Source organism: Megalobrama amblycephala, linkage group LG1, assembly GCF_018812025.1.
Source record: "Megalobrama amblycephala isolate DHTTF-2021 linkage group LG1, ASM1881202v1, whole genome shotgun sequence".
Lineage (NCBI taxonomy): Eukaryota > Metazoa > Chordata > Actinopteri > Cypriniformes > Xenocyprididae > Megalobrama > Megalobrama amblycephala.
The window spans coordinates 55,410,430-55,432,529 of record NC_063044.1 but is presented as its reverse complement, the minus strand read 5'-3'; the positions used below and the strand labels follow the sequence as shown (position 1 = coordinate 55,432,529).

Here is a 22,100-nt window from a genome sequence, read left to right as displayed (position 1 = left end):
GCTGTCTAATCAGCCAATATTGTCTTAACCAAATGTTGATTTTGGTAAATTGCTGCAACAATATGTTTTGTTTTGTTTTTCCATGAAAAATTACAGTTTTACTACAAATGAGCATGTAAAGCAAATAAAAAATCTGTGCCCAAGCCCAGCCCCGCGCAATGTTCTCACCTTTTTCCCCCCTTACCTGTTTGCATCCCTGATTTATACATCATGAATAAGATGAATTAATAATCTTTCCATTGAAAATCTGGAATCTGAGGGTGCAAAAAATCTAAATATTGAGAAAATCGCCTTTAAAGTTGTCCAAATGAAGTCCTTAGCAATGCATATCCACTCACAAAAATAAATGTTTGATATATTTACAGTGGAACAATGGAACATGATCTTTAATTAATATCCTAATGATTTTTGGCATAAAAGAAAAATCAATAATTTTGAACCATACAATGTTGGCTATTGCTACAATTATACCTGTGCGACTTATGACTGGTTTTGTGGCCCAGGGTCACATATGATAATATTTTTGTAATTATCATTTAAATCTGACTAATTTTCAAATTGTTTGTCAAAAATAAACATCTGTTCAAATGTTATGGGGTTTCAAATCAAAACTTGACTTTCTGTTACGAAACAGGACATTGATTTCATACACGTCCACTAGAAGACATCAGGACTTAAATCATGTTTGTTAGGCATTTTGGGAGACACAACAAGTGAATAGGGAAAGAAATTATATTTAAATATTCCTATGAAATATTAGATATTATGACAATCTTGCCAATTATTACTCCAGTTATTACACTTCTTTTTTCATATTGCCCCAAAAACATTAATATGCAAAATTAGATACAGTGTATGCATTGTATATAATGGGAAAACATATTTATGGCCATTTTACCCACATATTGCATAAAGCAAAACGGCATATCAAATCATTCTGTTATATCTTTCATAACATAGTTTAGAATCATCTTTATACAAAGTTTGGTATAAAAAAATACTGAAACCTAAAAATTTATTGGCGATTGAAAAAAAAATCCCATTGTTTTTGCCTTTTCATGTCAATTCATGTCTTATTTTATTTTTAAAAAACTGAGTCCTGGTGTCCTCTACAGAGAACATAGCATATGAATAAAATCCAAAAATTATCATATTTCAAAATATTATTTTACCTTTTTTTTCTTATGCTCTAAACAATGTAATGACATGAAAAAATACTACATTCACAAAACTTTTTTTCTGGTAGTCAGGAGAATCTATCTATCTATCTATCTATCTATCTATATATATATATATATATATATATATAATAAAGCCCTCTGAATTCTACAAATTTAACTCAGGGGCATTTTTAAGTTCTATTAATTTTTTCCCCCAACATTTTAATTTTTTATGGTCCTATTTTCTGCATTTTGTATTTATACTGTATGTAAAAACAGACCAAACACAATTCATTCACATTGTTTATTCAGTTGATCATTTCAGATGATGCTTCATAATCTCAACAGACAGATTTTATTTTATATAGCAGTACAAAAGGAGCAGCTACACTTAAAGGAAAAACAAAACAAAAACACTTAAATTTTAATGTCAGAGGAAGTATTGTTTGGACAAAAAAATTGGACAAAGCAAGTACTGTTTGGAAAAGTCATTGATAAGTGCCACACAGTAACCATATCTGGTCAGAGTCTATGGTGCATGTCCATTTTGCTGGTTCTTCAGCAGGAGATCCATGTAGGCGCCATCGATCAGATCCTCCTCCTTCACTCCCAGCTCCAGCATCAGCTGATTTGCGATGGTCACTCCTTCTTCTCTGCTCTGGTGTTCTTTCATCACCACCTCAAGCTCCATGAAGTCCCCCAGGCCCTCCACAGAATCAACATGCACCCTGGTCTGTCCCACCATATACAGCCTCCTCTCCTTCTTCACCTGCCCCACTTGCCCCAGTGCATCTGTCAAAACCTTGACAAGCCCCTGTGGGTCGTTGGTAGGGGTTATGGAGTAGTTTGACAGCTTGGGTCCTTCTGTATCTGGCCTTTCATAGAAGATCAACTGCCCGGTCCCATCCTGAAAGTCCCTGAGTTTCAGCCGTCCTGCGGGCACTTTGAAAAACGTGTCCTGCTGACGGATCACAGTCCCATCTGTACCGCTCAGCTCCTTTGCACGCTGCGTGAGGTAACGCAAGTCACGCAAAGCTGCTTTTATTTCTACATTTGACGGCATGTTTACAAAATATGCGTATTATAATAGCGCACTAAAGTTTGTTTTCCGGTGTAGAGCAGCAGTGTGCAGATCCAGAAGCTCTTGTTGTTTTGGCGCGCTCACACACAAACCTTTAACGCGCATGTGCAGTAGTGGTGACGCCATTGATTCATCCAAATGATTCGAATCTTTTGAAGCAGGCGTTCACGAAATCCGAAGCATTATGACTGTCATTTATTTAAGGTTTCGTTAAAAACACGATTCGTTTACAAATCCGACCGAAAAACGTCTTGTTATACTTTATTACAAATATAAATAAGCATTAAGATAATATTTAAACGTTTTCTTCACCAATGGCAACAAAGAACATCTATCATTTCCCCCCTCCATTTGGTCAACAGCTAGGCAACTATAAAAAAGACAATAATAACTGCCTAAATAAATAGTTTAATATTTGTTACATGATTTTAATTGTGTGGTCATCAGTCATACACAGTTCTTCCGTTCCCTTTCTTGATATGAATAAGATTGGCTTGTCAAAATGAACTTGAATAGATCAGAAATTAACACGCATTTGCTCAGGGAAAAGCGCGTATGAAGGTGGGATGAAAATATCATAGGAAAATATGAACGCAGAAGTGAACGAGAACGATTCGTTCACTTATAAGATTCATTCAAAAACACCGATTCGAATCCCGAACGAATCCCCACTACAGCGCATGCGTACAAGCACTGCTGTGACTTAAGTAAAATGTCACGTAGAATTTAAATGGATTTTCAAACAAAATAATTACACGACTTTAAAGCATTGATATCTTTAGGACAACTGAAGCTTATTAGTTATCGGAATAGCACATAATCCGTAGTGTCGCTAGTCTTCTTGGCTTTGCAGAGACATGTTTACATCCCAGACCTCTTCCTTCCAGGAGTCCATAGACGTGGATGAGAGGGATGTAGACTTCGACAACGAGGAGATCGCCGGATACAGCCAGAAAATACAACAGATTAACAGCTACTATGCAATATATTACTACCAAAACACAAGGTACAGTGGTTTTCACTTTTGACTAATCTTTGGATGAGATAGTGACTTTGTGCTAAGGAGGTGCAGAATGCATTGCAAAATGTTAGTTTTAGAAACATTTTGCCCTTTAATGCCTCATATTGAAGAAGAGTATATTAGATTTATGCATGTATATTTTGGTCTAGCCAGTCTTTTTCTTCTTTTCGACGTGAATGAGTCAAAATTAACTATGTGTTTATTATATGAATTAAGCTTGCAGTTGCATGACATGAAGAGCAATATCTTACATTTGCAGCATAGTTCACAATAGTGAGTTAGTCTCATGAAATCATATGACTGCATCTTGGATGAGTTATACACAGTTGTATATACAGAAAGACATTGTAAAACACCACACATGAACATGTAGGCCAGTTATAACCCAGGAGCTCTTAGCATATTAATGCTTATAAAGTATTAAATGCATTATCAAACTACCCAGATCTGAGGCTTCTGGAGAGAGTGTGGCCTGGAGCCAGAGGAGATCTGACTCAACCACAAGTCAAGATGACTTTAGGTAAAAAGGGTCCCACCATCATCTCTCAGTCATCACTGTCCAGTGGCTTTCAGTGTTGTGATGGAAGAAAAATCATGGCTTCAGTCAAAAAAATGCTCTGGCTTTTCATCATGTTGACTTGCTCATCTCATCCATAACCACTGAACTAATCTAACTCTAATCAAACTCTCTCAGTATGTATCTCTGCTAGGTGCTGCTGGTGATTGTGTGAACATCTATCTATGCTTCATTAACTGCTTGTCTGTCCGCTTGTTCACTTTGTGCATCCTTGTTGATATTATAGTTTTTTAACAAATATTTTTATCTTAAAGTCTCACCCTGCTGGACGCCAGCTTGCCATCCGAGGCGGAACCAGAGCTACGAAGCTACATCTCTCGCAGGCTGAGCAGGGGTGCATTACTGGGGGGTATGGGCAACATTGCCACTGTGGAACTAAGGTACATATCAGTGCTGTTATTGCTAACTAAAACTATAAAAAAAAAATTTTGTTAATTGTAATGAATAAAATATAAATGTTAAATTAAAATACAATAATACTATTTATGTAATATATAGTATTAATACATCTACATTACTCATTGTTTTTATTATCCTTCAGTGCACAACTAAATATCCAAAACCATACCTCATTGTCATTCAGTATAATATAACCATGTATTTTCTTTCTTTACTGATTCAATGTTTATTTGTGTTCAAGCATCCCTGAGCAAGCGGTGGGCTGTTACTGCTGTCTGCTGGAGCAAGAGAAATCTCCGGAACAGCCTGAGGCCGATGGCAACGGCTGGGTGGTGTGTCTTCTCGGAGGATCAGAGAAGGGCCTGAATCTATATCCTCAAATCACAAATGACTGACCACTAAAATTGCCATGAAACGATAGTCTTCTTCCCTGTTATGAGTGACGTATATCCAAGTGAAACAGCTTCTCGAACAAGTTGAAAAATGTAGTGCAGGACTTCCATTGGGTATGGATTGGATGGTTGTGGTTTGCTATATCTGTGATGTCAGGTGAGTGACAGGTTGTCCCGCCCTCATGCCAGTAAACACATCATTAGAGAAGAGAAGATGTGTCACTGCAAGAGGGAGGGGAAGTTGTTTTTATAAAAGAGTATGAGGGCACATGAATTTAAAAAAAAAAAGTGCATGCACGGATAAATAATTTAAAATCATAAACTGCGATATTCCCTAAAAATAAACTAGAATTGTCAATTTTAATTTTATGGTGACTTTAAACTGTAGGAAATACAGCATTGTGCATTAAGAAATTATGTGATATCAAGTTTTACTAATGCGTTCAAACGCAGTTCTCTCTTATTAGGATAATTAATTTTACTTAACTGTACAAACATTCAGAATTGAGCTGGACAAATACGTCCAGGGTCTGCAGGGCGTTTTGACTCCAGAGGTGAGGACAGCTTTTTTCTTTTTAAAACAATGAACATAACATGCATGTTGAAATTGGTCTGTTTTGTTGAAGTTATATTTGCTGGCACACTTCTTTTGATATCCATTTGCTATAAACCTTGTGGGTCTGGTTACAGATGCAGAACTTGGAGACAGATGTCAGACCCTACCTGAACCAGTGGTATGAAGAGTCAGTAATGCACATTCACAGGGTGGTTCAGCTGTTGCAGACAAACGTTGGGTACCTTCTGCATGCTGTAAGAAACCACTGCTGTTTAGATCATATATATTTTACATCTGAAAACAATAATATACTGTATTAAATTAAATGCTAAATGAGTTTAACATCACATCTCTGCTGCAGGCTTTGAGTCACAAGCTTGTAGAGGTCACAGGGGCGGATGAGAAGACAAAAGCAGATGTAGCAAGGTGAGCAAAACAACATGGTCTTTTTTATTCAGTACTTTTGCAGTTTTATAGTGTTAAGTACTGATTGTTACAACTGTCTTGATTAGATTTATCAAAGCAGCAAGCCTGCAGGGTCTAGTCCAGGAAGACACCACTACAGCCTCCCTCTGTAAGGCCATTTCAGAGGACTCTAACACCAATCTGATCATCAACTGCTCAACCAGCCCTCCCACAATAACCAATGAAGGTCAGCAGCATCATCATCATCATCTCCATTAAATCTGCAGGCTTTTTCCTTTCATACACATGTTATGTTGATAATGTTGTGTTGGTATTTTAACCTCTGCAGTCAGTAACCGGTTCTGTGATGACTGGATCCAGGCCTTCGTCAATGCTGCTGAGCGCTTTAACCCTTTCCTCCTCCGTCAGATCTTGGAGAACTTTAAACTTAAGGTTAATGTGCTTCTGATTGTGCATAATAGCAACTTGGTATCCAGATAATACATTTAACAATAGATTGTTGTTCACTGATTTTTTGATGCTTGCTAAAATTTAATAATAAATATTTAATCATTCATTTTTATTACAGAAGTTTACTTAATTTGTGTTGGGGCATCATTTTCATTGGCATTAACATAGAATTGCTGAAAAAGTTAAATTTTTAGCATGCTAACATGCTATTGGTAGCATATAGTTAAAGGGATAGTCCACCAAAATTAAAAATTCTGTCATCATATACAGGTTTGTCATTCCAAACCTTTCTTCTACTGAACACAAAAGAATATGTTTTGAGGAATGTTGATAACCAAACCATTTCAATTCCCATTTGACCTCTATTGTTGTTGTTTTTTTTGTCTTTAAAATAGAAGTCAGTGGGATCCAAAATTGTCTAGTTACCAACATTCTTCAAAATATTTTTTGTGTTCCATCTTACTTTCTAATTTATTTGGGTCAAAGAATATTTTTTAAAGTTATTTTGGTAACGCTCTTCTGTCTGGTTTCCAGATCTCGCATATAACACTTGTAATTACTAATTTATTTCTGGTAACCCTCTGCAACCAATCTGCAGATTGATTTAATTATTAATATCTAAAACTATTTTGTTGTAAACATTAACTTGCAGTATAATTAATGAGGGTATCTTAAATGTAATTTAATACATCAGAAAAGGAAAAATAAAAATTTAAAAGTATTAAGAGTATTAACTTAAATTTAAAAAGCATTTAAAGTATTAACTAACAATAATTATTAATCAGTTAAATTAGTATTAAATTAACAAAAATAATCTGTATATTATCTGTATATGATAATCTGTATTTTACCCAACCTGATTTAAGACTGATCACATTCAGAAAATGTCAATTACATCATTTTGGATGTCTTCATGCACATTCTTTCTCCATGCAGGCCATCCAGGACATGAACAACCTGAAGCGCTTCATCCGTCAGGCTGAAATGAGCCACTATGCTCTGTTCCGCTGCTGTCTGTTCCTGCAAAGCTGTGGAAACGGGGACGTGCTGCTGCAGAACGCACGCGCCGAGCACAGCAGCCTTCCCGAGGCCTATGGAATCATAAATGTCCTGGAGGAGTTCCTCGGTGAGCAGGCACAGGGCACGCTGTACTGACACCTCGCCGCCTGCAGGGGGCCACAAAGTTTCATACACTCACCTGTCTGAGTGGTCTGCATTTTGTGCACTTGAAAACACTAAATATAGTCCATCTTTTTGTGTGTGTTGAGGTTTAACAGCAAAGATTGAAAAAGATTTTGCTATGATGTGCTGCTGTATGTTGATGTGGGTGCTTAAAATTATAAACTAAATAGATCCTATAAAATGGGCCAATGAAAAATACATGTGATTAAACTGACCGATTCTTAATAATGTGTATATAATATTAACACAGTAGTGTTTAAATGTGACAACTGATTCTAGGATGTAGTCTCAGCTGTGTAGCAGTCATTGCTTAGAAGATGTGTGATTTTAAAACCATTGTTCAGCCGACAATCCCATATGAAGTTAATCACGTAATCAAGAAGCTCTGCACAAGCTAATAGCCTATTATCATTCCAATCCATTTCAGTAGAAAAATGACCTGCATTGCCTGGTTTATCATTTTATTTTTTAGATAATTGCATAATTTTTACATTTTGATATTCCTTTTTGTCCTTGTTTGCTATTTCACTATTTTTCCAAAGACAGAAAAAACCTCTGATAATCATAAATTCAGAAATCAGTAATGTAATGGTCAAAAATAACAGGTTTGGAAAAAACATACCTTAAAGGGTTAGTTCACCCAAAAATATAAATTCACTCATTAATTACTCATCCTCATGTTGTTCTACTCCCGTAAGACCTTCGTTCATCTTCAGAACACAAATTAAGATATTTTTTGATGAAATCCGATGGCTCAGTGAGGCCTGCATTGCCAGCAATGTCACCGAACTTCTCAAGGTCCATAAAGGTACTAAAAGCATATTTAAAACAGTTCATGTGAGTACAGTGGTTCAACCTTAATATTATAAAGCGACAAGAATACTTTTTGTGCGCCAAAAAACCCCAAAATAACGTCTTTTCAACAATATCTAGTGATGGCCGATTTCAAAACACTGCTTCAAAGCTTTACAAATCTTTTGCTTCGAATCAGTGGTTCAGAGTGCCAAACTCACATGATTTCAGCAGTTTGGCAGTTTGATACACGCTCTGAACCACTGATTCGAAACAAAAGATTTGTTAAGCTTTGAAGCTTCATGAAGCAGTTTTTTTTTTAAATCGCCCATCACTAAAAGTCATTATTTTGTGTTTTTGGTGCACAAAAAGTATTCTTGTCACTTACCACTCTAACTGTTTTAAATATGTCTGGAACTTGAGAGGTTCGGTGACATTGCTGGCAATAGAGGCCTCACTGAGCCATTGGATTTCATCAAAAATATCTTAATTTGTGCTCCGAAGATTAACAAAGTTCGTACGGGTGTAGAACGACATGAGGGTGAGTAATATATGACATTATTTTCATTTTTGGGTGAACTAACCCTTTAAACATGATGTATATATTGTAATAGGCTACAGCTGTAAGTGGCAATAATGTGTATAATTATCATAATGTGTGGCTCCCCCTCTTGTTCAGATTTGACATGACTGTACTGTGAATAATTTGTTCCAGGAACATTTAATTTGTGTGTATTTGTAAATTATAGAAATGTTCCAACACTCTATGGATATAGTTACTGTTAATCGTTAACTTTGATTCTTAAATTCATGCAAGAATTAAAATAACACTGTAAATTAATGCAAAGCTGTAGTTTTAATACTTTATCTAAATGCTTACACTTCATACAGCTCATACAGGATGGGATAGGCAGGGAAAATAATCACAAGCTGTACAAAAAATACTTGTATTAGTCAGTATAGGAGCCATTTTTAGATTGTTGTAGCATGTTACTTTACATCATTGTTATTTTAAAAGAACTTCAGCGGGACAGAATAAGTAGGAGTCTTGGCTGGAGGGAACAATCATTTATTACCACACGTTTAATGTATCACAGGACAATACAGAATTGCATACTGGAACTACTGTTCTTCAACATGGTAACAGATCTGTCAGTTTTGTAATGCAATATCAGGCATATTTCTACAACCATTTCTAAAGTTTATGTAATACAAATTTATATATATACATTGAATTTAACTGAAAGTCACCAACCCCCAATTTTTTTTTTTTCCCTAAACATCTTCCTATTGACAAATTCAAGGAAATATCACTAAATAACAACAATGCATCTTAAGTATATAAAGTTAGTTATGACTTTTATCATTTTTTACATGTGCCACCAAAGTGAAGAGAAAATCATGCCTTGAAAAATATAGGATTAAATGATAGCATGGATAAAAAAAAAACATCGTAAAACATTATTTGCTGCAACAGTACCATTGCAATGTTTCATTTCCAACTGAAATAAAATTCAAAATAAAGATTTTTTTTTTTTTATCATTCAACAATATTCCCTTAAAACAGGTTTAAAGCCCGGGATACACTGCAAGATTTTCGGCTGTCCCAGACAAAAGATTGTCATCGTGAAATAATCGTGGTGACATCTTTGATTGTGGCTCTTAATCGGTGGACCTATGTCGTACAGTGTGCGAGGTTCAAAGACGGCCGTTTTCCCGGTCTTGCGACCAAAGACAGACTACGATCATTTTCTGACAGTGTCAGAAATTCAGCATGATCATCGCACAGTGTATCTGCTGCTACGACCTACTTCTACTGACCAGCCAATAAAAATGTGACATGAAATCAACTCAACATGGCGCTAAAACTTAAAACTGCTTATCTCAAGTTGTTTTCCCTTCTTTCGCCGCTTCCTTTTTTTTTCAGCACACATAAAAACTACAACTGCCAAAGTGTGGTTCAACTTGGTCTTTTTGTTTACCACTAGTGCATGCTGATGATGCTTCTATAGAAACTTGCATCGTAGCCTACGATTCAACAGGTGTCATCATCGTACAGTCTACATGCATGTCGTACCCAAGTTTAATAGATCCATGTTGCACAGTGTGATTTGTAATGATCTTATAGTATTGCTAAAATCGTGCAGTGTATCCCAAGCTTAAGAGACAAACGTCAAAAAGCACAAAATTAATATACAAATCCAGATGCATATTCTTCTATATATATTCATATCATTCAGCTCCCTTACAGTGATTTGAATTCATTGTATGCTGTATATGGAAACTCTCAGTTGTAGTTTCAGGTAGGCTTTCACTCTGCCACCTTGATGTCAAAAGCTACTAATCCGTGAAGAGAAAACCCCAAGTAGAAGGTCACATTCTCATTTGAATTTGGCACGGAGGCAGAAAAAAGTGGAATAACTCTGATGTTGCTTTGATCGGATACCCGAACAAACAGATTTCCATTGTCAGTGTATCCAATAACACGTTTAAGCACTTTTACCACGTCTGTGTTTGTCCACACTTCACCCCCTTTCCACTTGAGGCGTCTCTCACCGAGGGTACCCTTGCACAATTTTTCAATTGTGGTCTTGTGCACAATTTTATTCAGACCCCTTGCTTTTCCAAGGAGAAAGTGGGTGAAAATCCTTCCTTTTCTTGAGGCAGCACAATATCTGTTTAGTGCTTTTATTGCATTTGTGGCAACATCGCTTCTTGTATTGGAGGGCTCTTGGCCCATAGAGTCCTCTGGCCAAAATAAGAGTGAAAGGAGCAAATATGCAGTATCTGGTAAGGCAGTTCTCTTTTCACTGCAAAACCGCCTGCTGAGATGTTGAAGTTCTTCAATGGTAAGAAGTTTCCCAGAGCCAGGTGAAGCACAGGAGAGCGCTATCTGACAGAAGATGAAGTTTATGAGCTCCGTCTGGTCAAGATCCTTCTTCAAGTTAGCTGGGAAAAGGCTAATTATTTCCTCAAGCTTTGCTCCAGCTCTTTGTTTACTGTTGTCAGAGAGCAGGTAAAGAATTGTCGTAACATTACCACCTCCGAGTTGTAAAGTTTTCATTTGTCTCATCAATGGGGAAAATGTGTCTGTATCAGAAGCCTGATCCTCTTGAGTGTCAACAAAGAATAACTTGGCATACACAGCACATTTCCTGAGGAGCCATTTTCTTGGATTATTTACCGTTTCAGGTTCTCCTTCATCCAATTCCTCCTCTTCCTCAGAACTGTAATTCTGGAAGCGAGCAAGATCCTCAGAAATACATTCCAAGGCATTTCTAATGCTGTTTTTCATTCCTTTTAAAAGTCCATGAAACTTCTGCCACGGTTTCTGTACTTCCTTCGGTATGTAGTCAGTGAGCAGGTAATCCATCAACTCTCTGTTTCCCTCTCTGGTAGCAAAAATGTCTACATTTAAAAAGAGCTCAAGCAATCGACATCCAATATCAACTTCTCCAAAATATGAATTGTTCAAGCAGACGGTCTGTGAATGGGGGCATTTTTCAGATTCTCTGAAAGCAGTGATTCCTTTAAGAGCAGTATCAATGATATCAGTGACATCCTCTGGTTGAATAGAGCCTTTCATGCATATGTCATCGTGTTTTCCATAGAACCACTTTTTGTATACTTGTCCCAGTGTGTCAAGTATGTATGTGTGCTGTGGGAGGCGAGACCTGGCACTTTTAGCCCAAATCTCTGCTTCCTCAAAGCGTTTGTTTTCATTAAGCAGTCGTGCAAGCTGCTGAGCAACAAATGCATCCTCATCAAAACGAGTGTGAGCTTCCTTTAAAAGGTCAATGGCTTTCTCCAGATCTTTCTTCCTAACATGCTCTATTAAAGGAGAAAACCAACTGTCGTTTGGATCTCCTTTGCTTTTTTTGGTCCGTTTGATAAACAGATCTCTGACCAACTTTTGAAAGTGATCCCTTCCAAATCTGTGGTCGAACAGCACTTTGTCCTTTAGGAGACTCATTGCTATTTCACTTTGGCTCTGATTGTTGGGGAGCTGCTCCAGAATCTCCTTGGCTATCAAATGATGGATTATTCTTACAGATGAGATATGCGTCTCGCTAGATTTTAACTGTATGAAGAAAAACCTGGCTTGCTCACTTAAGGAATTTTCAAATGTTTGATATCGAACTTCATCAGCCCATGTGAATGTTGGCTGTTTGGCTGTTTTATCCGATTTTTCAAACCGGACTCCTAAACCTAAGAATGCCTCACAGTGTGATACAGACAGGTGAGAATTCTCAATATGGCTGTTCAGAAGTGCCACAAATTTGATCAACTGTGTCTGAAGAGATGAGTGATCAATTTCCTTCAGCAGGTTTTCAACAAAGTCTTTGACATAAGACTGTTCAAACTCTTTACTCATGAGCACAAAAGTGAGTATAAACTCTGGTTCAAACTTCAGCTCGAGACTCTCTGCTTTCTTTGAGAAGAGTGTCTTTTCTGCTGGTGACAGTTTGTGTGTAACTCCGACTGTGCGTAAAGGCAATGCTTTGCACATCCTTTCTGGATCAAGAGACCTTTTACAACAGAGAATGATGAAACAAAGTTTCGATGGACTTATTTTCATTGTTGTGACTGCATTGCTTAATTCTCGTCGGAGGTCATCCTGATAGTCTGCATTACAATCCTCCAGCAACAGAAGTACAGGTAAACAGGCATTCTTGTCAACCTCCTCGTATTTCCAAAGCTGTACTGCATGTTCACAGACAGTTGCGGCCTGGGAAGATTGCCTAACAACAGCACATCGCATTTTCCCCCTCCAGTTCCAGAGGATCTGTCGTGCCACCGTGCTTCCACCACTACCAGGTTGATGATATATGTTGATATATTCAATGGACCGTTTTAATGAGTCAGTCCGCTCAAGGTCTTCCAACATTTTGTTGATTTCTGCGTATGCATCACGTTTGATGACTTCCTCACATTGATTTCTGTCAGCCAGCCACAAATTCATCCAGTCAATTTTCCCTCCTTGATAGAAGTATTGTTCAGTTTTCTTGATTTGCTCTTGTCCCATGACATGTACGTTTGTTTCGTCACACTGGTCAACACTGACTACTTCTAAGGAGTTCATATGCTCCTCATCCACAGGTTTTATAAAACATACTCCACTGTTTGACACGGGCAAACACCTTGTGGCCTGAAGACTTGTGAGCTGAATGCTTTGAATTGTGGCATCTACGTGACTCATTGGCATACCAACAATACTGATTTGTTCGAGCACATCCATCGAGCAAGACACTTGGGCAAAGCTTGACCATTTCTTATAATTCTCCCTTGACTCAGAGAAGATAACTATGTCCTCATGGCCACTCATTTCTGCATAGAATTCATGAAATGTGTCAACAAGGGGTTGTTCAATGTCAGAAGTGAGAATGAAAAGCACCACAAATGATCCTTTGGGAAGAATCTCATTGCAGATCACAGATATAGCTCTTTTCAACAGTTTTTTCTTGTTTTTGATCCAGGTTTTTTCATCACATGGACGCTCACCTCCAATGTAATCATTTCGACCATTGCAGAATATCCAGCTTGTTCTGTCAAAGAGCTGTAACTTCTTGACAAAGTTAGCAGTGTTCTCCCTATGATCATAATCACGCAGGAAGTGAAGGTTTACAGCATGGTGCTCTTGGTAATTGTGACAAAGTCCAGATAATTTTGAGTCAGGGTCATAATCAAAAACACAGAAGATATTCATGTGGGCCAGGAACTTGATGTTTTGTAGGTTTTCTTGATCAAATCTGTTTGAAACAATAATGTAACGCAATGTTTTGTCCATGTATTTCTTACCATGTGTCAGAAGGACTAAGAGTTTTCTTCCTAAGTCCACTTTAACATGAGCCAGTATCTGATTCTGGTTGTTTTCTTCAAATTCTCTTTTTTGGTCAAGGTCTTCGAGAGCTTGAACGAAACTGACAAGTTCATCATCAGTAACACGTGGTGTATTAGGTCCGACTCTTTGATAATAAGCTTTTTGCTCATATTCAACTTTATTTGCTTTCTCATTGAACTTTGGAATACGGGCATTATACAGTTTTTCCCTCACAACATTCACCATGGGAACTACATCTACTTCTACAATCCAGTTTTGGGCCTTACTGTCTTTGTCAGTTACTGGAATTAATTTTGGAGGCTTGATACACTTTCTGGCATCAGAGTGTTGTGTTGGAAAACAGTTTTCAATGTAGTCTAAAGCATCTTCAAAGACCTCTTTGTCTTCAATTGGTATTCCAATTATCTCTCCGTGTTTGTATGATGTTTTTGGCTTGTCCATGACTCCAAAATGGATTGTGCCATTTGCACGCATATTCATGCATGCACATGCAAATCGAACGACTTCACTGGCAAATTTGATCTTTAGCTTTCTTGGTTCTAATGTACAGGCAATTTCCAGAGATTTATACTCATGACATGGAGTGATCAGACTGTCTATTCCAGTCTCTGGTGGGAGTACAGCATGTTTTATATACCTGAAGTGTTCATCATTATCATTAAATTTCCGATACCTACTTTGTGGCAATGACACAGATGTTTCAGGAATATCACTCGTAGAGAAGTTTTCTTCAGGACTAGTGACATCACTGGAAGACACAGCTTCATGTTTTGCTTCCTCTAAAGGTTTCTTTTTATTTGTTTTTGACTTGTCTGGTGGTAAAAGTTCATCTCTTTTACACAGCAAAAGCTGTATTTGGCCACCTCCAAAACCAAGTTCTTTTAAGTATGATTTTGTAACATTTAGAAGAACAGGTCCTGTTACCTCTTCTTTCTCAAGTTTCTGAATGTGCTCTGGTTTAATCCCAATAACCTGTAACCATGAGCTAACATGGTTTTCATTCCAGTCTGAGCATGGTATAGAACTGTAGTCTAGAAAGAACAAAGTATAGGCAATTATGTAAAGAGCATTAAAATACCACATAAGCTGAAACAAATAATTGTGTCCTTTACAGTATGTGCAAAATCTCTAAATAAGTTAATAATCTTCATAAATGATGTATGAGTACGGAAATCTGGCTGTTAGCAGACAAATATGTACTGTTATTTGTTATAATAATTACATTCACTAAACCAAAACTACAGAATATGATATGGTTCAAAATGGATGAGAATTAGCTTATTTAAGGATGTTTTTATTATAAATACTCACCCATTCTGTAGGGAATATTCAAAGAGCAAGTTTTTGTGCCATGAATGCTGAAACAAAGAAAATAAATGTACTATATTTGCATCATATATTTAAATGGTTTTACACAGCTTAGAAACATGTAGTTTGTTCAGTCTAATAGCCACCTTCCTATTTTTTCTATTCATTCTTCAATGTTAGCTCCTCTTAAAATAAATAAATAAGCAATCTTTGAACATCATTATATTTACAATTAGTTTTTCTTCTGTTGTATTCTAATAAAGTCATTCAATTATTGAGACTGGCAATGAGGACAAAGTCCAATACAAATGCTGAGCCTGCTCTAAAAGGAGCAGTTAACCTAAATTAAACTAAAGAATGCAAATTCAATCTTGAACAGTTGAATATACCAAGGATAGAGAGAAAAAAAAAAAAGATGTAGCCTATTTACTTTATAACACAACAAAGGAAACAAACCTGAAATATTTTTGCTTTGAGGAGCATTCTTTGAGAAGAGTCCTGTTTGGGTGTTATCCGAGGGAGTGGACTGACTGAAAACAAAATGTTCATAAAAACAACACTGTGATCAACCATTTAGGCTGCATTTACACTGCAAGTTTTAATGCACAGATCCGATCTTTTGACCATATCCGATTTTTTTTTTTTTTTTTTTTTTTTTTTTTTGACGACGTGCTTACATTTCTTTAAAAAGTGACCTGTATCCGATGTCTCTTTACACTGCACTTGGCGAAACGTACCAAAAATAGCATATATGACATCACAAATCAATTTCAATGGTAGGCTACATTGAGTTTAATTTATTGACATGGCATTCATATAGAAACCCTTTTAATGCAATAGTTACATCCTATGCGAACGCAATGAATATGAATCGGATACGTGCGTTTGTGCCTGCCGGACAGATCGGATATTCCCCTGCGTCATAGAAAAGTGAGTTGTTGTTTTTTTAACATTTCGCGGTACAAACATACCTATAACAAACGGAACATCTCTAGTTGACTGTCAGAGTACTCATTTCATTTGTTTGTGTTAAATAAAAGGCGATCTGACGTTGAAATGTGTTGCTGTTGAAATCACACTGAGTGCTCGTTGCCGCTGTTGTCAGTGACGTCGGCTCGTGCACAGGCGCGCGCTTCAGTCCAGTTGTGGTGACTGTAGGCCTACCCATTTGTTCCATTGAAACCACAAAATAAAAAGCACACAAAGTTGTACCTGCCCTTGATATACAATCACTAATGAACGCATTTGGTTTTAATGAGTAAAAAAACCTAGTACAGGACGGCGGTTTCGAACCCAGAAGATGTGAGGTGTTTAACATAATATCTACCCGAGTAATTATTCAGCTGTAGTGAAGAATTTGTATTATTTTGATGTAGGGATGTAACTTGCATTAAAAGGGTTTCTATATGAATGCCATGTCAATAATTTTAACTAAGTGTAACATTGAAATTGATTTGTGATGTCATATGCATCAGTGCATGCCAAGTGTAAAGAGACGTCGGATACAGGTCTTTTTAAAGAAATGTAAGCACGTCGTCCGAAAAAAATCGGATATGGTCAAAAGATCAAGATCTGTGCAGTGTAAATGTGGCCTAAAATGTCTACAGTAAAATATGATTTGATTTAGTTAGATCTTGGAAGAGTATGGACCTCACATTTCCTTAATAATTTTATTACCAAATGGACAAAAAATGGCCACCAGAAGTGATTTTATCTAACATTTATTTCATAATAATCTTTTGATAACCATAGCTGACAGATATATAATCAGTGTCTCATTTGAAACTGAACATGAAGAAAACACCCAACAGCCATAATTTCTTAGACTGGGAATTTATTTCAGTGATTTAATAGACATATTTGACATATATAGTCTGACAAAAGATGACTCCAACAATATTTACTCTTAATGACAAAATATAAATTCTTGACACTTACAGAAAATTTAATACAACAGTGGATGTGGTGTGTAGCATACTTCTTGCATCTAATTCACACAACAACAAAAAAGATAATAAAAAAATCTTTTAAAATTAAGTTTTTCTAGAAAATTCAAGTAACATTTGAAACTTAAATACAACCTGTGTTAACGGCACAGTATTAATGACACGTCAGTCAATGTGTTAAGTTATTTATTGTCTAAAGACACTCTTGTAGTAGGCCTCTCCCATTTCAAAAGCAATAACTTGCTTTGCGACACGCAACATTTAATCTAAAACATTGGTGGTGAACTCCGGTCCTCGAGAGCCTCAGTCCTGCAGAGTTCAGCTCCAGCCCTGATAAAACTCACCTGCCTATAGCTTCTTCATAACCCTCAGACCTTGATTAGTTTGTTCGGGTGTGTTTACTGGGGTTGAAGCAAAACTCTGCTGTGGCTCTCCAGGGCCGACATTCGCCACCCCTGCTCTAAAACATTAAACAACATAAGGAAAAGGCAAAAACAAACTTACGTACAAGTGCAACTGAACACATTCTGGACTGTCTCCCACAAGGATGTACAGTAATTAACCCATTCTCTCTGCTAAAGTTCTCAGAGAAGCTCAACCTACCCTATTTATGTGCGAGTACAAACCAAACCATATAGACACCCATATTTTTATGTTTTCTGCAAGACTTCCGATTTATTAGCCGCTTTAGGGAAATCACAAGAATAATATCAAAGTGCAGTAAACTGCGCTACAGGGTATGCATTGACGTTGCTTTCCCTTAGCAGAAAAAAAGGTGGAGTGAAGAAAAGAAACACATGAACATGGTTGACTCATCATTTTTTAGTTTCTCGGGTTTCATTTTTATTTCATTTCCATTCTGCAATGGAAAATTATTTTCTCAAATTTCGTTTAATTTTATTTTTAATACATTGTAACTTCAGAAATTATCATTTGAATAAATTACATAGGGGATTTTTTTTATTATTTTTTCAAATAATAATTTTTACAGTCATGATTTAGAAAATGTAAAATGTAATAAAATAAGAGAAAATAATTATCCACTGATTATGTAACCGGGGTAAAAAAAGAAAGAAAAGAAAACATTTGCATTTTTCATTTACATTGGTATGGACAGGACTTTAAGCCCATGAATAATTAGAGAAACTGGACAAATTCATGTTTTGAAAAGAATTCTTTCCTATCCTGTAAATAGACTTGTCATGTGAAACTGTGACACAAGAGGTTTAAACATTCTATTGAAATGTTAACTTGTTTGATAAAACATTTGTTTTGAAATGACATTTATTTTGAATAACAGATGATTATTGACAGTTTTAAATGAACATAATCCATTGCCATTGGTCTACATGAGTGATGACAATTTGGTTTTATCATGAACCAATATTTATCATCTCAGTCTTTCTCAAAGTGACCAACAAAGTTCACAGAGGAGCAGTTTTGACCCAGGCCGCAGATTCACTGTCCAAACAGGCTATCATGTCATTCAAAAGACCACCGCTCTCAGGACTCTCACTACTGCTGTGAGATTCTGCAAAAAAAGACATCACACACCCACTGGTTTGTTAAGTACATTTCTTTTCTTTTCTTTTTAAGTAATAAAGCAAACATGTTGAGCTGACCAAGTTATTACTCTCTGCAGACACATGATGAATAAATCAAGACATGAAAATCCTATAGATATTCGATGCAATTTGACAGAGGAATCAACACAAATATTGTAGAAATGACCATATCCTGTAATGTGTTAAAATTTTACCAATTGTATGTTCAGTCAGTTTCCTAATCAAGGAGTTTGGGACATCATAGATGCTCTCAGTCACCTCTGTAAAATGGAGAACAATCACAGCAGACTGTGTGCAGAAGATATGAAAGTTTACAGCAGGGGTGTCCAAACTCAGTCCTGGAAGGCCACTGTCCTGCAGAGTTTATCTTCAACTTGCCTTAACACACCTGCCTGGAAGTTTCTAGCCTACAGTAAGACCTCGATTAGCTGGTTCAGGTGTTTTTAATTAGCGTTGGAGCTAAACTCTTCAGGACAGTGGCCCTCCAGAAGCAGGATTGAACACCCCTGGATTACAGTGTAAATTTATAATGCGAGTGGGTGGAGACTTGCCATGCTCGCCTTTATTGGTTGACCACGTGGACGGGGGAGTGTCATAGATAGCTTCTTCAGCAACTGAAGTTAATTATTAGAAACAATCATAAGTCAGTTATCAAGAGTAATAGTTTAAAACAATGTAATCATTTTTACCAAATAATAAATATTATACAGCAGGCAAGTCAAACTTAAATGCAGAAATGTGAACATTGTATGCTAAAATACTATATTTTATTTCACAAAGCATTTATTAAGAAAGTTCATTATACACACGTTTTCGAGATGGTAGAACGTCGTATTCATAGTCAGTCAGTATAAACTCCTCAGTACTTTGCTCCATTTCATTGTCTGTATGCAGACTTTCTTGTGTCTCATTAGCATCTGAGGACACAAAAAATGTCTGATGAACAGATATAATTAAGGCTTTTTTTCACATATAAACATTGGTCGATGTACATACATAGAGCACATCAAATATGGTCAACGGAAGCTCAGCTGTACATGTGACACGCAAGAACAAACCTCATTGGATCTCTTGCATCAAGCAAGCATGTTTGAGCTTCCCTTCACCATATTTGATGTGCTCTACATATGTGCGTTGATCAATGTTTATATGTGGATAAAAGCCTAAATTAAATTGAATGGTTCATTGTTGTGTGAACTAACCCACCATGAAACCAAAATGTACAGTTCTTATTTTTTATGGAATATTGCAGTATTTATTATAAATGATTTATCAATGGCATGCACATCTTTAATTTCTTAATTAATTTGCCCTTGTAATCTTTAATCAAAATAACTTTTCCCTCCTTCTTGCATCAATATTCTCTTGGCACAAGCGAGGGACAATCTGTCACTCACATGAGATCAAAGCAATAGCAAGAAGCTGTTCGAGAAGCTGTTTTGTTTCTTGTCGACTTTAAGAGTCACACAGTTGTGTATAACAGTCAGAGGGTATTACAGAAAAACATTAGTTTTCAGCAGGAAGTGGAACTGGAAAAAGTTGCATTATTAATGTGGGACATACCAGTGAAGGACTGGAATGATTCTTGACCAATGGAGAGACATCTGCTGTCCACTGATGTGCTGCCGGTCTCAGTATTTGATTCTTCACACCAGCTAGACTGAGTTTCAAGGTTGTTATCTGGCACCAACTCCCTAATCTCAATAACACACACACACAACACATTCATCGTGTTATAAATCTCAAATACAACCGCTGACATGATGCATCATGAAGTGCAGCGGTACCCATTGGAGACAGATCCACTTCTGTCGGGCCCGTTGAGCAGCATGGCTTTCCAGAGCTGGTCCATCCACTCCTGCCTGACATCAGCTGTATCTGCAGCCTGTTAGCACACAATTCACAAATGGACTGCAAATGTTTATGGACAAAAAAGGTATAAAGAGAGCATTCATAACTCCTTCAATCACAGTGCAATGCATGTTCCTTTCTGAAACTATTATGACAGTCCAATCTTAGTCTCAGCAAAATAACTCTATTCACAGGTGGTTGATGGCAGACCACATCCTCAAACAGGTTATAGACACTCTCTTGATCAATGTGAAAACTCACCAGCATTTTCTTCTTCCCATTTTTCATTGTGATCTCAAATAGATAGCGATTGTTCTCTGATCTGTTCACCTCCCGCACAGACTGAACCTGTTAAGCCATGTTATCAACATGAGAAGCACTTATTTGGCTTCCTAATAATCAGTTCATTAGCATCTACACAATGACTCAGATAATGTTACAAATCAACTTTACCTCATATATGTAATATTGTCCCCTGAGGTCTAACTGTTGGGGTTAAAGAAAAACAATGGATTAATAACCTTAACAATAAGAATATTTGGCAAAATGCCAGTAAATTGGATTTTTTATTTAAAGTAGACCCTTCAACAGGTGGTCCACCATTTTTTTTTTTAAATCTCAAACACATTAAACAAAAAGCTGCATCTTCAGCCAAAGTCTGACCTCTGAGGTCCATTTTGCACCAAAAAAATTTTTTAAATAGTAAATCAAACACTTAAATACTTACAGCACTCCCATGTTTTTTAGTGTAGAAAAAAAGTGTTGTGTTGTAAAGTCTGAACCAGTATGTCACCCACCGAAGCCTCTGAGGAAATATATTGAATCACTGAGAAAAGAGATTCCCTTAGGTTCATATGAGTATAAATTAGATGATAAATTAGATAAAAATGTAAAAAAGAAATTCAATAGCTAGTTCTGCAATACCTATACTTTTAAAGTATTATAAGAAAATAAGTATTCCGCAACTACCTTTTAGACTGTGTAAAAGACAAATGATTCCTGGAAATCACAGACATGAAAAACTAGCAATATATACGTTATATTCATACCATTTTGTCTTTCCGTTTCTTCAGAAAGCCCTGGCAGAGCGGAGGTGGCACTCCTTTTCCAGTTGACATGTTCATGCCTAGTTTTGTAAGCTGAAAGTGATCACACTTCACCATAAGCATAAATCAACATCATGACTTCCCCCTGAAACTGTCACATCCTCACATCAGATTTTTGTATAATAAAGAGATGCTGTCCTCAGTCAAATGCCAAAATATGGGGGAGGTTCTTGTTAATTTACTTTGCAGTTCATAATTTTATTCCATTTTTACACACTTGGTAAGTGTGATTATGTGATAGCAGTATTTAAAAAAAAAATTCAAAAACAAAAAATACTGTAATATTGCTTGAGTAATCTTTGTTTCACAGTAATTTATTAAAATGGCATGGAAATGTCTTAAATGAATAATGTCAATTAAAAGGTAAGTAAAAAATAGGCTTCATTTACGTTATGCAAAAGTATTATTTACTATTATTATTATTGGATGGGGGGAGGGAGACAATT

At 36.6% G+C, this 22,100-nt stretch overlaps 3 protein-coding genes across 5 annotated transcripts; 1 reads left to right on the top strand and 2 right to left on the bottom strand.

Annotated features, from left to right (window-relative positions):
- The first annotated feature begins 2,895 nt into the window (after window positions 1-2,895).
- On the top strand, window positions 2,896-7,682 carry lg1h17orf75 (linkage group 1 C17orf75 homolog). Of its 2 annotated transcripts, XM_048202552.1 has the most exons (10): window positions 2,896-3,247; window positions 3,708-3,782; window positions 4,094-4,219; window positions 4,480-4,608; window positions 5,127-5,184; window positions 5,321-5,440; window positions 5,548-5,612; window positions 5,699-5,838; window positions 5,941-6,044; window positions 6,999-7,682. In XM_048202552.1, the coding sequence occupies exons 1-10, from the start codon at window positions 3,099-3,101 to the stop codon at window positions 7,215-7,217; spliced, it is 1,185 nt and encodes a 394-aa protein (XP_048058509.1). In that variant the 5' UTR covers window positions 2,896-3,098; the 3' UTR covers window positions 7,218-7,682. The 2 variants fall into 2 exon arrangements, with proteins under 2 accessions (XP_048058509.1, XP_048058516.1); XM_048202559.1 differs by lacking the exon at window positions 3,708-3,782.
- Window positions 7,683-9,089: 1,407 nt separating this feature from the next.
- On the bottom strand, window positions 9,090-16,329 carry LOC125275477 (sterile alpha motif domain-containing protein 9-like). Of its 2 annotated transcripts, none has more exons than XM_048202456.1 (4): window positions 16,158-16,329; window positions 15,643-15,716; window positions 15,190-15,194; window positions 9,090-14,909 (listed from the first exon to the last, which is right to left on the bottom strand). In XM_048202456.1, exons 3-4 carry the CDS (start codon window positions 15,191-15,193, stop codon window positions 10,348-10,350), a joined length of 4,566 nt encoding a protein of 1,521 aa, XP_048058413.1. In that variant the 5' UTR covers window position 15,194; window positions 15,643-15,716; window positions 16,158-16,329; the 3' UTR covers window positions 9,090-10,347. The 2 variants fall into 2 exon arrangements, with proteins under 2 accessions (XP_048058413.1, XP_048058404.1); XM_048202447.1 differs by having other exon boundaries at window positions 15,190-15,236; window positions 16,158-16,328.
- Window positions 16,330-18,891: 2,562 nt separating this feature from the next.
- LOC125275522 lies at window positions 18,892-22,040 on the bottom strand. Its single transcript, XM_048202540.1, has 9 exons — window positions 21,598-22,040; window positions 21,276-21,353; window positions 21,002-21,034; window positions 20,810-20,896; window positions 20,485-20,582; window positions 20,261-20,396; window positions 19,507-19,614; window positions 19,249-19,311; window positions 18,892-18,957 (listed from the first exon to the last, which is right to left on the bottom strand). The coding sequence occupies exons 1-7, from the start codon at window positions 21,715-21,717 to the stop codon at window positions 19,543-19,545; spliced, it is 624 nt and encodes a 207-aa protein (XP_048058497.1). The 5' UTR covers window positions 21,718-22,040; the 3' UTR covers window positions 18,892-18,957; window positions 19,249-19,311; window positions 19,507-19,542.
- Between the last annotated feature and the right edge of the window lie 60 nt (window positions 22,041-22,100).